Source organism: Rhineura floridana, chromosome 1 (genome assembly GCF_030035675.1).
Source record: "Rhineura floridana isolate rRhiFlo1 chromosome 1, rRhiFlo1.hap2, whole genome shotgun sequence".
Classification (NCBI taxonomy): domain Eukaryota; kingdom Metazoa; phylum Chordata; class Lepidosauria; order Squamata; family Rhineuridae; genus Rhineura; species Rhineura floridana.
The window spans coordinates 311,165,265-311,181,607 of NC_084480.1; the positions used below are offsets into that span (position 1 = coordinate 311,165,265).

Below are 16,343 nucleotides of genomic sequence, written 5' to 3' on the forward strand. Positions count from 1 at the left end.
TAGTGCTTTTGTTTGCTGCCCTGGGCTCCTACTGGGAGGAAGGGCAGGATATAAATCAAATAATAAATAAATAAAAATAAATAAATAAACTTCATTCACCCAACCCAAAATTTGGAATCATGCCACTTTAAGCTGTTTTGCAACTGTTTAAACTTGTTTTATGGTTATTGGTTTTTAAAGGGATTTTTTTCTTATTGTGAGCTGCCTTGGTTTCCAATCACCAACCCTACCTCACAGGGTTGTTGGAAAGACTACACACACACACACACACACACACACACACACACACACACACACACACACACACACTCACACTTGCAGGTGTAAAAATACACCCCATATAATAGTTTGTTGTCAAACCAGTTGGTCATTGAGGAACTTTTTTTTTAAAAAAAATCAGTATTAGTTTCCTACATAATAAAAACTGTGATACCTAGGTAAACCCTGCCTAATTGCTTTAAAAATAGGATTGGAGGGAGAGAGAAAGATTTACAACACAAACACAAGTCTGTGCTATGTTTACTCAAAAGTTCCATTAATTTACAGCACAATCCTAACCATGTCTACTCAAAAGTAAGTCCTAATGGAGTTCAGTGGGGTTTACTCCAGGTACATGGAAAGCAAGTATTGGATTAAATACTTTCATATTTCATAGCCCAGGGTCTGACTCTTGCACACTAGAGAGAAAAAAAATACCTTTAAGCCATATTACGCAAAGTACAAAATCTCAAAGCCACCATTTTCTGATGTTGAGATTAAGCCTAGGCATGCCTGGATCAACAAGTCACAACCCTGGCTTCATTTATTGGCTACAGTCCTGAAAGGGCAGGGTTAGAGACAGAGCTTGGAAAAGTTACTTTTTTAAACTACAACTCCCATCAGCCCCAGCCAGCATGGCCACTGGATTGGTCTGATGGGAGTTGTAGCTAGAGCTAGGAGCTGTTATAAAGATCTGTAAAACAGATTTAAGAGTCGCGCGGGGGCGGTTGACGTTCTGGTGTATATTTCAGGAACCAGACCACCTAGAAACTTAATTTTTTAAAAAATTGAAGCTGAGAGTCTGGAGATTAAGGGGTGCCAGCTGGAGAACCTGAGGGGACCCCCCAAAATCCAGAGACTCCTGCCAAAACCCGGAGACCTGGTAACCCTAGTGCTGAGAGTTGTTAGGATACTCCTATCCCCCTGACACAGAGTGGTTAAACAATCAGCCCCTCTTCCCAGGGAACTCTGAGAGCTGCAGGTCTGTACGGGGAATAGGGCTGTTTTACCAACTCTCAGCACCCTTCACAAACTACTCTTCCCAGAGTTCTTTGGGAAAACCATGTCTGTTTAAAGTGGAATGATAGTAGAATAAATGTATAGTGTGAATGTGGCCCTTGTGCCATATCTCCTTATTTCCATGGCCATGGTCTCAGTCAATAACACTGGGGATAACAGGTCCTGAACTTTCTACAGTTGCAGACTTCGTTGAAATGTTCAAGGAATCAGTGTTCAAGGACTAAAGCAGTTCCTTCCCTCAATCTTTCTGCTAACAAGAGATGTGATGACCACTGGTAGAGTGAATTAGCATGTGACCTTCTCATAACAATCCCCATAGGCACGCCTCCAAAAACACAGACAGCTGCACTGCCCTCAATTTCCCTTCCACTATACTCCTGGTGGTGGCTCTTAGCTTCGAGGGCTTTTTAAAAAAAAGGATTAGGGAAGTTCATGGAGGAAGCCAGAACTATCAATGGCTGCTAGCCCTACTACGTAAATGGAAGAACAAGTTCAGAGGCCGTGTACTTCTGAATATCAGGTGCTGGAGTACAATCAGTCAGGGCTGGTCATCACTTCTATGCAGAGCTTGGAAAAGTTACTTTGTAAAACTACAACTCCCATCAGCCCCAGCCAGCATGGCCACTGGATTGGGCTGATGGGAGTTGTAGTTCAAAAAAGTAACTTTTCCAAGCTCTGCTTCTATGCCTTGCTCATAACCTTCCTGCAGTCATCTGACAAGCTGCTGTGGGGTTACGAAGTTGGTCTGATCCTGCAAAGGTGTTCTTTACTTCTTAAGTAAGTTGAAAGAGTAAATTACTGTCTGTCAACAGCACTCTCTTATTCCTTGACAGGTGAACCTTTTTTTATGACTTGTACACAAGAAACCATGGATAAAAAAGAGGTAGCCAATGCAACAACCAAGAAAGGGGTGAGCTTGGAGGGTTTGTCCAATCTACTTGGTTTGTAAAATACTGAAAACCTATGTTGATGTATAATTCTTTCCCAGGGTTCAGACAGGGTGTTGTATGTAATCCGGTAGCACTGTATAGCATAGATAGTATATTGGGTTGGATCCAGAGCCGTTCAAATCCCAGTGTGGAAGTGGTAGGGTATGCTGGAGCAGCATAATCACTGCCACGGTCATAGCCCCATTGCTCATACCAGCCAAGGTGGAAAGTAGGGGGCAGGCAAATGTCTGCTTCAGGCTATGCCAGCCTGAAGTTGGCATAGCAATTGGGCCAGATTCCATCAATTTACATGAGTGGGGCTGGCTAAGGATGCAGCAGATCCCAGGCTGACACACCCCTTCCCCAGTCCCAGCACACCCTCTTTAGGGCTCTTCAAGATATATAGGGCTTTGTAGACCAGAACCTTGAACGGCCTGGTAGCTAATGGGCAGCCAGTGCAATTCTTTCAGCAGCAGGGTGTTGGTGATACCCTGCCCCAATAAGCAGTTACGAGGCCACATTTTGCACCAGCTGAAGCTTCCAGACTAACCTCAAGGGGCAGCCCCACATAGAACACATTACAGTAATCCACCCTGGAGGTTATCAGTGCATGGGCAACACTGATCAGACTATCCCAGTCCAGAAACGGCCACAACTGTCTTACCAGTTGAAGTTGGTAAAAGGCACTCCTAGCCACTGAGGTCACCTGGGCCTTTAGCGACAAAGATGGATCCAGGAGCACCCCCAGACTATGAACCTGCTCTTTCAGAGGGAGTATGACCTGATCCAAAGCAGGCAACTGACCAATTATCTGAACTTGGGAACCACCAACCCACAGTGCCTCTATCTTGCTAGGATTGAGGCTCAGTTTATTGGCCCTTATCCAGCCCACCACCAAGTCCAGGTAGCAGTCCAGGACTTGCACGGCCTCTCCTGATTCAGATGTTATGCAGAAATAAGCTGGGTATCGTCAGCGTACTGCTGACACCTCATCCTAAATCTCCTGATGACCGCTCCCAAGGGATTCATATAGATGTTAAAGAGCATAGGGGACAAGATGGTACCCTGTGGCACCCCACAGCACAACTGCCAGTGCACCAAAAGACAATCACCCAATGCTGTTTTCTCAAAACAACCCTGGAGATACAATTGGAACCACTGTAAAACAGTTCCTCCGATACCCATCTCACCAAGTCAGCCTAGAAGGATGCCATGGTTAATAGTATCAAAAGTCACCAAGAGATCAAGTAAGAATAGCAGGGTCACATCCCCCCTGTCCTTCTCCTCATAAAGGTCATCCACCATGGTGACCATGGCTGATTCAGTCCTGTAACCAGGCCTGAACCCAGTCTGGAATGGGTCAAGATAATCTGTTTCATCCAAGAGTACTTGCAGTTGCTGCGCCAGAATCCTCTTGATCACCTTCCCCAAAAAGTGGGTATGGGTGACCAGGAGGTAGTTGTCATAAACCAATGGGTCCAAGGCGGACTTTTTCAGGAGCAGTCAGATTACTGCCTCTTTCAGGGAGGTTGGGACTACTCCCTCCCACAGTTTTGACCACTCTGTGGATCCATTAGTTTGTTCTAGAATTTTATTTTATTTAATTTATTTATTTTATTCAGCTTATATCCCGCCCGACTAGCAAACAGCTCTCTGGGCGGCAAACATAGAAACATATACAATAATAAAATTACAAGATCAATATAACAAATATAAAAGTACATCATCTAAAATACCAATTACAACATTTACATAAATAACTTAGATTAAAATGCCTCAGAGAAGAGAAAGGTTTTAACCTGGCGCCGAAAAGATAATAGTGTCGGCGCCAGGCGTACCTCCTCGGGGAGACTATTCCACAATTCGGGGGCCACCACTGAGAAGGCCCTAGATCTTGTTACTACCCTCCGGGCCTCCCTATGGGTCGGGACCCGGAGGAGGGCCTTCGTAGTAGACCGTAGTGTACGAGCCGGTTCATAACGGGAGAGGCGTTCCTGCAGGTATTTTGTTCAAGTATAGCTTTTAATAAGGTTTTAAACCACTCAGATGCCTGAGTTAATGGTTGGTATATAGATGATGATGATGAAGAAGGTTATGAGGATGATCATCATCATCATATACAGTTGGACTGGTCAAACTGCACAAAAATTACATTTATGAAGTGATGTCCAAATATCTGACATATCTTTAGTCTATCTTTCCTTTTAGAATATTTTTTTAGTTGTAACTGTACTTAATTAATGGTTAATAGATGTAAGAACTTTGCCCTATACATCCTCATCACAGTATCTGCTGCTCCTTCCTGTAGGAACTGTCAAAGAAGCTTCTTTGGGGTTCGATTGTTTCCTGCCTCCTATCTATACAATATGGTTACAACATGTGGATACTCTACTCCCCTTCTGTGGTAAGATGGCCGTACAGTGCAGATGGCTTCTTTAAGCAGAGGCTGTTGTTGAGCTAGGGGACCTTTTCTCTCCCAAGGGCCACATTCCCTCCAGGATAAGCTGATGGGGGCCACAAGCTGGCAGTAGGTGTGGCTAGAGCCAAAACTGGGTAGGGCACTCTTCCTTCACTCTCCCTTAGGCTGCATTCAGACATGGATTATTGTATTATTTTAATGAAAGTGCTTTACTGGTAGCACTTCTCTCCTGATTTCTAACATTCCTTTCACACTACACTACCTGTTGCATTATGGAACTGTGGCTCTTTGATCAATATACCTCCATGTCACCCAAAGTTTAATTCACACCAGTGAGTGTGGTGTGACACAACAATAAACATAATTGGACATGTTGCTACTCCCCCAACTTTTCTTCACATGCACACTCCTGTTCTCCCATGATTCACCCATGAAAATGCCAAGAAAGAACTGTATGTCAGACAATGTACCTCCCCAAATTTCATCACTTTACTCTAGTGATTTTCTGGGTTAATGGGGTTGCAAATGGATCTTATTTTGAAGCTATTAACATGGAAATGAGCACTAAACTTCCACTATATTCCACTTAAATTTCCCGTAGTGACTTTTCCATCGTGTGAAAGATCAAATAAAATGGGGAAATCATCAGGTAAGGAAATGTTGGGAAAGTGGAATAAACTGCCACTTGAATGCAACCTTACACACAGAGAGATAAAATAAAGAAAAAATAAAGAAAATAGAAGAAAAGTGGGGGCATCAATTATTATTATTATTATTAACTTTATTTATACCCCGCCGTTTTTCCAAATTGGAACTCACGGCGGCTTCCAGATAAAAGACACATACAGTTAAAAACCTATCAAAAATAAAAGCATATAATACATAAATGAATAAGTATAAACAGATATAATTAAGAAATGAACTCTAGTTTAAAATAGCATTAAACTGTTTCTAATAATTAAAAAACATAATCATAAAATCAGAATAATTAAAAAATAAACTGGCAAGAACAATATAACATCCGTTTGGGCCTATCCTTGGCTGCCTTCGGAATCAAAGGCTTGCTGAAATAAGAAAGTTTTTAACTGTTGGCGAAAGGACTGCAGGGAAGGGGTCATTCTTATCTCCCTAGGGAGGGAATTCCAAAGCCTAGGGGCCACCACCGAGAAAGCCCTATCTCGTATCCCCACTAGTTGTACTTGTGCGGATGTAGGTATTGAAAGAAGGGCCTCTCCTGAAGATCTCAGGGTCTGGGCAGGCACATAGAGGGCGATGCAATCTGACAAATAGCCTGGACCCAAGCCGTATAGGGCTTTATAGGTCAGCACCAGCACTTTGAATTGTGTCCGGAAACAAACTGAAAGCCACTGGAGGTTATCAATCTGCTATTGCATCTGGCTTTCAGAAGCCAGTGTTTGGTAGGCTGTTGCTGAGTAAAGAAATGCAGAATGTTGAAATCAGAGAGGAGCCTTGCTCTTTGATTACAGATATTAAAAGAACACATATCTGTCTGTTATCATCGACGGAATATTGAGCAGTTTGATGAGAGGCAGAGGGCTGGTCACGCATGAGTGCAGAGATGCCTTTCGTGATGTTTTCTGTTCACTTTGTGCAGGCCTGACTGTGAATGAGACAGACCTATGCTCATTTAAGTTGCTTTTTAAACATGTGTTTTCAAATTTGTATATTTGTTTTTAATGCTTTAAACTGTTGTAAACTGTCCAGAGAGCTTCGGCTATGGGGTGGTATATAAGTGCCATAAATAGCAATAACGCACCGTATAGCCACTTTCTCTGGGCAGCCCTGAATTGACTGCAGATGCTGGGCAGTTGGTCACTTGGTCTGAGGCTCTCAGTTTTTGCCACCAGGAGATCTACGTATTACTCCTAATGTTGAGTTGTATGTGCTTTTCTCTTAGCTCCTGCATGACTTGTTTAATATAACAAAATTTGAAGAATTGGAGGATCCAGCTTCTCAGATGGTCCTGGTGATTATCACCATAGCTTTATTCCCACTTGGAGCCACCTTTGGGTCCCTTCCTGTTTTCTATTTGATGGATAGATTTGGCAGGTATAGATATAAAGTTGTCACTGGTGAATTCCATGTCTTAGGATGGCTACGGGGGAGGGGGGAAATGTGGGGCTGCCGCTTATCTAGATGCCCCTAGTAACATCTCACAAAAGACACAATGCTTTTGGTGGTTTTGTTTCCCCTTCCTGTGTCATTCAACCAATTGGATGGGATTTCTCAGAAAGGCACATTCAGTGATGGCAAATTTGCAAAGGCAAATTCAGTGATGCCTTTCAGGCATGGGTCTGCAGCAGGGAGACACAATAAGATCTAATTAGGCCTCTGGAATCCTAACTGATGGCATCTTGTCAACTAATGGAAATTTGTTTGAAGGAGGTGGGAGCAGACCTTCCGAAATGCATGCTAATCCTACTTTCAATCAGTTTTGTACCTAGGTTGTTAGCATAGATTTTCCAATACTAGAGGCTTCTGTGCAACCCCAACACCTAACCAGGGCCGGCTCCAGGAATGCCGGGGCCCTTGGGCATCAGCTTGCCCTGGGCCCTGGCGCGTGTGTGTGCCTACGCATGCACACACGTGGGGGGCCCACCCCCACCTACCTGTCTGCTGTCTTTTACCATTGCCCTTAACGAAGATGGCAGCTGCGGTTTCCCTAAGGGGATGACACCTCCACCGCCATCTTTGTTGATGGCATGCGTGTGTGCTGTGCTCGCGCATCTCTGCCATCAACTAGGATGGTGGCAGGGGCTTCAGTACCTTAGGGAAACTGCGGCCGCCATGTTCGTTAAGGTTAATGGTAAAGGACAACAGACAAGTAAGTGGGGGGGCATGGGGGCCCGCAGATGGTGGAAGGGGAGCGGAGGGGCAGCTGAGGGCCCCCCTGTAGCTCCAGGGGCCATCGGACCAGTGCCCCACCTGGCTGCCCTTTAGAACCAGCCCTGCACCTAACCCCAGGAATGCCAACCCCACACACACATCAACCCCCTCAGGCTTTGGCAAACTCCCCCCCTTTGATATGACCGAAACTCTTCCCCCCTCTTCCCCCAGAAGCAGGAGGGAGGCTGGTTGAGGTGAGCCACACAGTTACCCTGTCCTGTCCTGTTTCATCTGTGCCTCACCTGGCCACCACTGCCTCAGCTGCTTGCCTGGCACACCTGCTGCTCTCCATGCCCCCAAAGCATTGTCCCTGCCACCTTGCTTGTTCACCCTCTGCCACTGCCACTTCTCTCACCCCCATGCTGTCTTGCTTGCTGCTCCGCCACTACCCCATTCCACCCCGCTCCTTCCACTTGCCCACCCCACTCGCCTCCACTGTGCCTAGCCCACCTGCCACCTGGATGGCTGTCATAATGCTGCATGATGGCAACTTAAGAAAAATATAGACATAGGAAGATACCACTACAGAAGGGCCATAGGTCAGTGGCAGAGTGCAAGTGTTCTTTGAGGAGATTCCATCCTCCGCCATCAACACCCTCCAATTAAGAAAGCTTGCCTAGCATGGTTGCAAATTTCAAGTTTCTGGCTGTTATGAATATATGTGAGGAATGCCTTCTGAAATCTATGAAGTGAGAGAAGGTGCCTGATTAATTTTACAGTGCTTGGGAGTCAAAGTTTCAATGCCATGGCTAGGTCCTTCTAGAAAAAGCAGAGCAAATTATTCATAAAAGGATCAGGAGCCAACTGCAATTCTGTAGCTCCTCTTCCTCCCCTGTTCTTTTGATGGTGTGTATCACATATTCATTGGCCTCTCCCCACCCCAATGCCTCCCTTCCTTGTCTTTTCAGGAAAGGTGCTTTGGTGATAACTGCCTTTTCATCAATTATCTGTCCTATCCTATTGGCTTTTGCAAATAAAATAACTGTCCATGAATACACAATCTTTGCACGCTTCTACACTGGGATATGCACAGGTGAGTCAGAGTCCTGGATTTGCAGGTGGGGGAGGGATTAAGAGAAAGATGCCAGATCCTGCAATTCATGTTAGTCTGAGCTGAGCAGGGACTCTGAAATTTGGGAGCTTCAATTCAAATAAGTGATTATGTGCACACACAGGGAGGAGAATGGCTTTGCCTTGAAATTTTCAACATTGCTAACATGATATCAAAAATGCAAATTGTTTTCATAAACTGAGCAGTGGCTTCTTTCCTCAGCAGCAGGAAGTTCTGTAGCCAAAGAACCAAGTAAACTATATTTTAGATTGCGTTAACCATAAGTATATATAGTATATATTTTATGCAGGAAATGAGAAATTAAGAAAAAACAGGGTTGCTTTAATAGTGAGAAGTGATGTAGTAAAAGCAATTAGGAGCTACAACGCAAGGTCTGAGTGAGTGATATCAGTAACATTTTATGGGAAACCTATCAACATAACCATCATCCAAGTCTATGCTCCAACAGCAAACGCAGAAGAAGAGGAATTAGAGAGATTTTATGCAGAAGTACGGGAAGAAATTAATCACACACCAAAACAAGATGTTCTGATAATCATAGGGGACTGGAATGCAAATGTAGGGAACACAGAAGAACTAGGAATTATGGGGAAATGGTGCTTAGGAGATAGAAATGAAGCAGGAGAAAGACTTGTTGAATTCCGTGAAGCCAATAATTTGTTTCTTGCAAAGACATTTTTTGAGCAACCAAAAAGACAACTGTACACATGGACATCACCAAATGGTCAATATAGTAATCAAATTGATTATATAATTGGTAGCAGAAGATGGAGAAGTTCCATACTTTCTGCAAAAACAAGACCAGGGAGCAGACTGCGGTACAGATCATGAACTGGTAATATCAAAAATCAAAGTAAAGAACAACAAAGCACTCATAATGCCAAAATACAATTTAAATAACATCCCAGAAGAATATAAAGATCAAATAAGAAACAGATTTGAGGCTTTAAACTTAGTTGACAGAGAACCAGAAGAACTATGAAGTCAGAGACATTATCAGGGAGGAATGCAACAAGACAATACCTCTAGTTAAAAAGAAAGACCTCAATGGGTGACTGAAGAAACTCTTAAAATGGTTAAAGAGAGAAGGAAAGCAAAAGCAAAAGGATGAAGAATCAGAAATTTTAGAATGTGAGGTGAAAGCTGCTCTAAAAATACTTGGAAGAAACAAATCACCAGGAACAGATGGCATACCAACAGAGTTGCTACAAGCTACTGAGAGTGAATCTGTCCAAATTTTAACAAAACATTGTCAAGAAATATGGAAAACTAAACAATGGCCCACAGACTGGAAGCATTAATATACATCCTAATTCCAAAGAAAGAAGATCCCAGGGAATGCAGTAATTGCTGTACTATTGCCTTAATATCCCATGCAAGTAAAGTAATTCTCAAGAGTCTACAACAAAGGCTCTTGCCATATATGGAGTGAGAAATGCCAGACGTCCAAGCTGGATTTAGAAAGAGAAGGGGTACCAGACATCATATCGCACACATATGTTGGATAATGGAATGGACTGAGGAATTTCAGAAGAAAATTACCCTGTGCTTTATAGATTACAGCAAAGCCTTTGATTGTGTAGATCATGAGAAACGATGGAATGCTTTAAAAGTAATGGGGTTGCCACAGCATCTGATTGTCCTGATGTGCAACCTATACTCTGCACAAGAGGCTACTGTAAGGACTGAATATGGAGAAACCGATTGGTTCCCCATCGGAAAGGGTGTGAGACAAGGGCATATTTTATCACCCTATTTGTTTAATCTATATGCAGAACATATCATACGGAAAGTGGGATTGTACCAAGATGGAGGTGTGAAAATTGGAGGGAAAAATATCAATAATTTAAGATATACAGATGATACCATACTACTAGCAGAAACCAGTAATGATTTGAATCGAATGCTGATTAAAGTTAAAGAGGAAAGTACAAAAGGAGGACTACAGCTGAATGTCAAAAAGACTAAAGTAATGACAAAAGAAAATTTATGTAACTTTAAAGTTAACAATGAGGACATTGAATTTTTCAAGGATTATCAGTACAGATTCACCAAAATGCAGATAATAGTCAAGAAATCAGAAGGCTAGGACTGGGGAGGGCAGGTATGAGAGAACTAGGAAATGTCCTCAAATGCAAAGATGTATCACTGAACACTAAAGTCAGGATCATTCAGACCATGGTATTCCCAATTTCTATGTATGGATGTGAAAGTTGGACAGTGAAAAAAACAGATAATAGAAAAATCAAGTCATTTGAAATGTGGTGTTGGGGGAGAGCTTTGCGCATACCATGGACTGCAAAAAAGACAAATAATTGGGTGTTTGAACAAATTAAACCAGAACTATCACTAGAAGCTAAAATGATGAAACTGAGGTTATCATACCTTGGGCATATAATGAGAAGACATGATTCACTAGAAAAGGCAATAATGCTTGGAAAAAAAGAAGGGAGTAGAAAAAGAGGAAGACCAAACAAGAGATGGATTAATTCCATAATGGAAGCCACAGACCTGAACTTATAAGTTTTGAACAGGGTGGTTTATAACAGATGCTACTGGAGGTCATTGATTCATAGGGTCGCCATAAGTCATAATTGACCTGAAGGCAAATAACAACAACAAACCAAAGTATAGTTTCCAAATTGTGTGAAATACTAGTTCCCCTCAATTTGGCACTGGTTGGGCCTCATCCTGAGTACTGGACACTGCACTTTAAGAAGGACACAGACGAACTGAAACAGGTTCAGGGAAGCGCAACAAGAATGATCAGGGGATTGGAAACAAAGCCCATTGAGGAGAGACTGAAAGAACTGGGCATGTTTAGCCTGGAGAAGAGAAGACTGAGGGGAGATATGATTGCACTCTTCAAGTACTTGGAAGGTGGTCACACACAGGAGGGCTAGGATCTCTTCTTGATCATCCCAGAGTGTAGGACATGGAATAATGAGGTCAAGTTACAGGAAGGCAGAATCCAGATGAACATCAGGAAAAACCTCCTAACTGTTAGAGGGGTACGACAATGGGACCCATTACCTAGGGAGGTGGTGGGCTATCTAACACTAGAGACATTCAAGAGGCAGCTGGACAGCCATTTGTCTGGTATGCTTTAAATTGGATTCCTGCATTAAGCCAAGGGATGGACATGATGGCCTTATAGGCCCCTTCCAACTCTACTGTTCAGTGATTCTAAAACAAAGTCATTGTGTCTGATTTTCACAACATTCACATCTTAAAAACTGACTTCTTAGCTGGAATCTAATTGGGGGTCAGTTTGGGCTTCCTAGGATATTAATGGGGTAATAGTGTTGGAGAATTTTGTATTTCTCCTGTGGGTTCTTTTGCTGAGGGTCCTTGAATAAAATTTTTGAAGACACAGGCTTGCAGCAAAGAGGTAGGAGCTGGTATTGGCTTGCAGCAAAAGGGTAGAGCTGGTATTGAAACTCTATAGGATCATGAGTTGGAAAATGTATTTTTATAAGAACAAGACCCTGTATACAGAAGATATATGGGTTAATTAGTGTGGAAATTATTCTACCACCATGGTATCTTCTTGATGTTTTTTGAAAGTAGTTTCCATCTACACCAGCAAATAGCTATTCCATGGCCAATAGCCAGTGATGATGGGAACTGCAGTCCAATATCATCTGGGGTTTGGCAGGTTGGCTAACCCTGCACAACCCTATCAGTGGTCACCACAATTACTCTAAATAAAATAATTTAGTGCCATTTCTGGAAGATGTATACGCTCTGGCCTTGACACGCCTCCATGAAAGAAACTTCCAAAGTTGTGAGGCATCCACTGAGAACCTCTCTCTGCGTGTCCTTGCGGGGCCTGATTTGATTCAGAGCTACAACTGGGAAAAGTAAGCATATCTATGGTGTCAAATGCCATCTCTTTGTATAGTTTCACCCAGTGGTCAGTGACATATTGCAGAACTCCATAGGGTTCATTGTTGCATCATGAAAAATTACCTGTATGACCCACTGGGGCCTCCTATACGGCACTGAGCTGTTCATACATTTCTGCACATCATGCCACATGCTCGTTGTGAGTTGTACTTTGATTTAAATTTATCATCTAACCAGGAATAATCTCCATTGTTGTTCCTCTGTACCTTGGCGAGATATCCCCTACAAGCCTGAGAGGAGGCATAACCATGATGACTCACCTGTTTCTTGTTTTTGGTCTCCTGTTGGCTCAGATACTTAGTGTTCCTGAATTGCTTGGGACTCAAAAAGGTAATTCAGAGAAATTCATTCTTTGGCTTATATGAGATTCGAATCACCACCACAGTTTCTTCAGATTATAATCACTCTACCTTCTTGCACAGGTTTCTCAATTCTGATGGGCATTTCTGGGGTCATGCCATTCTTTGCAATCCTTCTGCTGCCCTTCTTTCCTGAAAGTCCTAGGTATCTATTCATTCAGAAGAAGGATGAAGAGAAGGCAAGACAAGGTACAATACTATGAATTGCACTAAGACTTCTGGATGTGGGTGCCATACATAGCTATGATAACCCATCAAGCTGACAAGACTTTGCCTACCATTGGTGTGACAAATAAAATCTCACCGTTCTAGCATTTCCAGATCATTTTTATTTAATTTGTTTAACAAATTGACTGTAAAAAACCTCTAAGCAGTTTACAAAAAAAATTAACATTATCAATAAAACAGTTTAACAGCAAGTCATGAAAGCAGTTTTAAAACAACTGAAACAACTGACTAAAAAGTTCACTATGTTTTTAATATAGGGTCATCAACATCTATTTCATAACAATCTGCATATATATGAAATATCAGTGTACATTTTTGGTACATAAATGTTGAACCATCATGGATGATAGGGTTTCCAAGGCTACTAGAAATGACAGCAATATATTATCTCTAGTATCAAAGGCAGTATTTTATTTTATTTTATTTTTTAGTATTTACAACCTGCCATTCATCAGATGGTCGAAGGGTGGGAAATACATATGCATTAAAGCCACGATTACCAATATTTCAAAAGTAAAACAGCTAATTCAGAAATTGTAACTACATAATTAATTTTTTTCCGGCAGGAGCTGAGTAAAGCACAGGTTCAGTCAGGAACTTCACCCATCCACACTGTGGACAAAGACATGGTGTCTGGAAGGTGGGCAGCCTTGGTACATACCGAACAGCTAGCCTGAAACCATGCAAAACTGCCAGCCTACAAGATCTCAATGGGAGTTAGGGCTCCAGTGATTATTCCTGGGGAATTCATAAGCAGTATCGCAATAAAAGTGGTAGCTAATTTTACAGATGGTTTCCCCATAATGCAGTAATGACTGAGAGAAGGAAGTAAAAATATAATTAGTTTCAGGCCAAAAGCAAAAGAACAATGGGTTATCTCCAACACTACTATTTAATTTATTATTTACTTAAGACATTTATCTACAACTTAATCATTCACATTTCTAAGAAGGGTACAAGGCCTACTCCGAGTAGACTCAATAAAATTAATGAACATAGGAAGCTGCCTTCTACTGAGTCAGACCATTGCTCCATCTAGCTCAGTATTGTCTACGCTGACTGGTTGAGGGTCTCCAGGACTTCCGGCAGGGTTCTCTTCCAGTCCTACCTGGAGATGCTGGGGATTAACCTTGGGACCTTCTGCACGCAAGGCAGATGCTCTGCCACTGAGCTATCGTCCTTCCCCAACGTAACAAATGTTACGTTTGTCCATTAATTTCAATGGGTTTATGATTAGTAAAATGTTGCTGGATACAACCCAGTATAATTGGTGCCAACATGCACTATGACCACTGACTCCTTCCTAGCACTGTTTACTTTTAAAAAAAAGTTTTTAAAAATGTTTTTAACGCTGTTTTGTCTTTTAAGATTTGTTTGTATGATGTTTTAAAGTGTTTTTAGTGCCTTGTTTGCCGCCCTGGGGTCCTGCTGGGAGGAAGGGCGGGATACTAAATAAATAAATAAATAAATAATAATACCAGTCCTTGTAAGTGCTGTATGACCTCTGCAACTTTTAGAATAGGCAGACAAATATCCAGTTATCTACGTCTCTAATGATAAATTGCCCACCCCCAGCCCTCACCACGTGTATCCTTAGTGCGAGAGGATATCAGTTTATCCTCCAAGGAATGGGTCCCATCCTAAAGTTTACTTTTCTTTTTCTCGGAGTAATACCCTCCTTTCCAAGGCCAATTTTCTATTATTTTTAATATTTTTAGCAATATATGCTCCAAATCATGTTTCTGTATCCTTATTGCCTGCTTGCCTTTCTTTTGCAAAAGCTTGTGTTCTTTTGGACATCCCTTTTCTAAAATATGTCTTTTTGTCTTGAATCGCTTCCTTGTTACTGATCTGTGTTAGGTGTTCTGTCTGAGCTTTTATTACTTTGAATAACTCCCAAGCATTCTGAAGAGATTTGACCTTCTTGGCTTCCCCTTTCCAGCTTCCTTTTTACCAATCCCCTCATTCTTTTGAGAAGTTTCCTCATTTAAAGTCTAATCCTTTCCGCCTCTGTTCCCACCCAGTATTGAAGATACTGAGAGACAGGAACAATGTGGAGGAAGAGATTGAAGAGCTCCGACAGGAAGACCTCCTCGAGAAGGCAGAAAAGAACATGAATCCCATGAAGCTGCTATGGACTCCAACCCTACGATGGCAAGTCATCACCACAGTTGTCTTGATGGGAGGCCAGCAGCTCGATGGAATCAATGCGGTAAGAAAGACATTATCCCAAAATGTTCAGAGATTGAGCCAGGTAAAATGAGGGCTTATTTCACGCAAAGTTTAGAGGCTGTAATACCAAGTTTCACTGTTAGTCTCTAGGCACAGCCAAGTTCTTTGCAGTCAGCTGGCTCTTCTGCAGAGCTTGGAAAAGTTACTTTTTTGAACTACAACTCCCATCAGCCCAATCCAGTGGCCATGCTGGTTGGGGCTGATGGGAGTTGTAGTTCAAAAAAGTAGAGCACCTCCACAAGATGGGAAAGTTGGTCGGTTTAAACCTCAGCGTTTACAGCTAAAGCTGTGAGAGGTGCCTTCTGCTAAATCCTTGAGAGCCGCTACCGGTCAGTGTAAACAATACTGGGCTAAATGGACCGATATCTGTATAAGGCAAGTTCTTATGTGTCTAACCTTGACTTCTTTCCCTTGCAAATGAAACAGATGCCTCATGGAAGCCCAAACGGGATTCATCAGTTCCTCAGAACCCTGGGTCATCACCAATTGCTTCTTCCATTCAGCTTTGAATCTTCTGTTCTGATTTCAGGTGCACTTTTATGCACAGAGAATCTACTTGTCTACAGGGATGGAAGAAGGCCATGCCCACTACCTTCGTATGTCCTCAATCAGTATGGGCTGCTGCTCAATCTTATTAGGGGTAAGCCTCTCCCACCTCTGCCTCTCTTACCTTCTAAAGCTTGAAACACATTGTTCTCCAGAGGGCTAATATTCACAATCACTTTAAAAAAATCCTATTTAAGTGTCATAATCCTTCCCCTCCCCCCCAAAAAATAATCCTGGGAATTATAGTTTTATGAGAGTTCTCTGAGTATTCTTTGACAGAGAACCATGGAGATTTACGTACACTACCTGTATTCTGACTTGTCCTGGAAGTTGTCTGAAGGGGTTGGAAAAATCAGCTTGCAAATTTATTTTATGTGAAATAAAAATTGAGTTAAAACTCCCTTCTTGTTCTTTCCATTCTGCAGGGTACCGTCCTACATTAAGATCTCTCTCTCTCCATTGTT

At 42.3% G+C, this 16,343-nt stretch overlaps 1 protein-coding gene across 1 annotated transcript in view; it reads left to right on the plus strand.

The window, feature by feature from the left end:
- Positions 1-1,977: 1,977 nt before the first annotated feature.
- The window catches only part of LOC133377602 (solute carrier family 2, facilitated glucose transporter member 5-like), a 30,993-nt gene continuing 16,627 nt past the window's right edge, over positions 1,978-16,343 (plus strand). Inside the window, exons 1-7 of the mRNA XM_061611963.1 lie at positions 1,978-2,055; positions 4,516-4,611; positions 8,442-8,566; positions 12,692-12,844; positions 12,937-13,062; positions 15,126-15,313; positions 15,863-15,973. Coding sequence (XP_061467947.1) covers positions 4,574-4,611; positions 8,442-8,566; positions 12,692-12,844; positions 12,937-13,062; positions 15,126-15,313; positions 15,863-15,973 — 741 coding nt within the window. The 5' untranslated portion in view covers positions 1,978-2,055; positions 4,516-4,573. The remainder of the gene's footprint in view (positions 2,056-4,515; positions 4,612-8,441; positions 8,567-12,691; positions 12,845-12,936; positions 13,063-15,125; positions 15,314-15,862; positions 15,974-16,343) is intronic.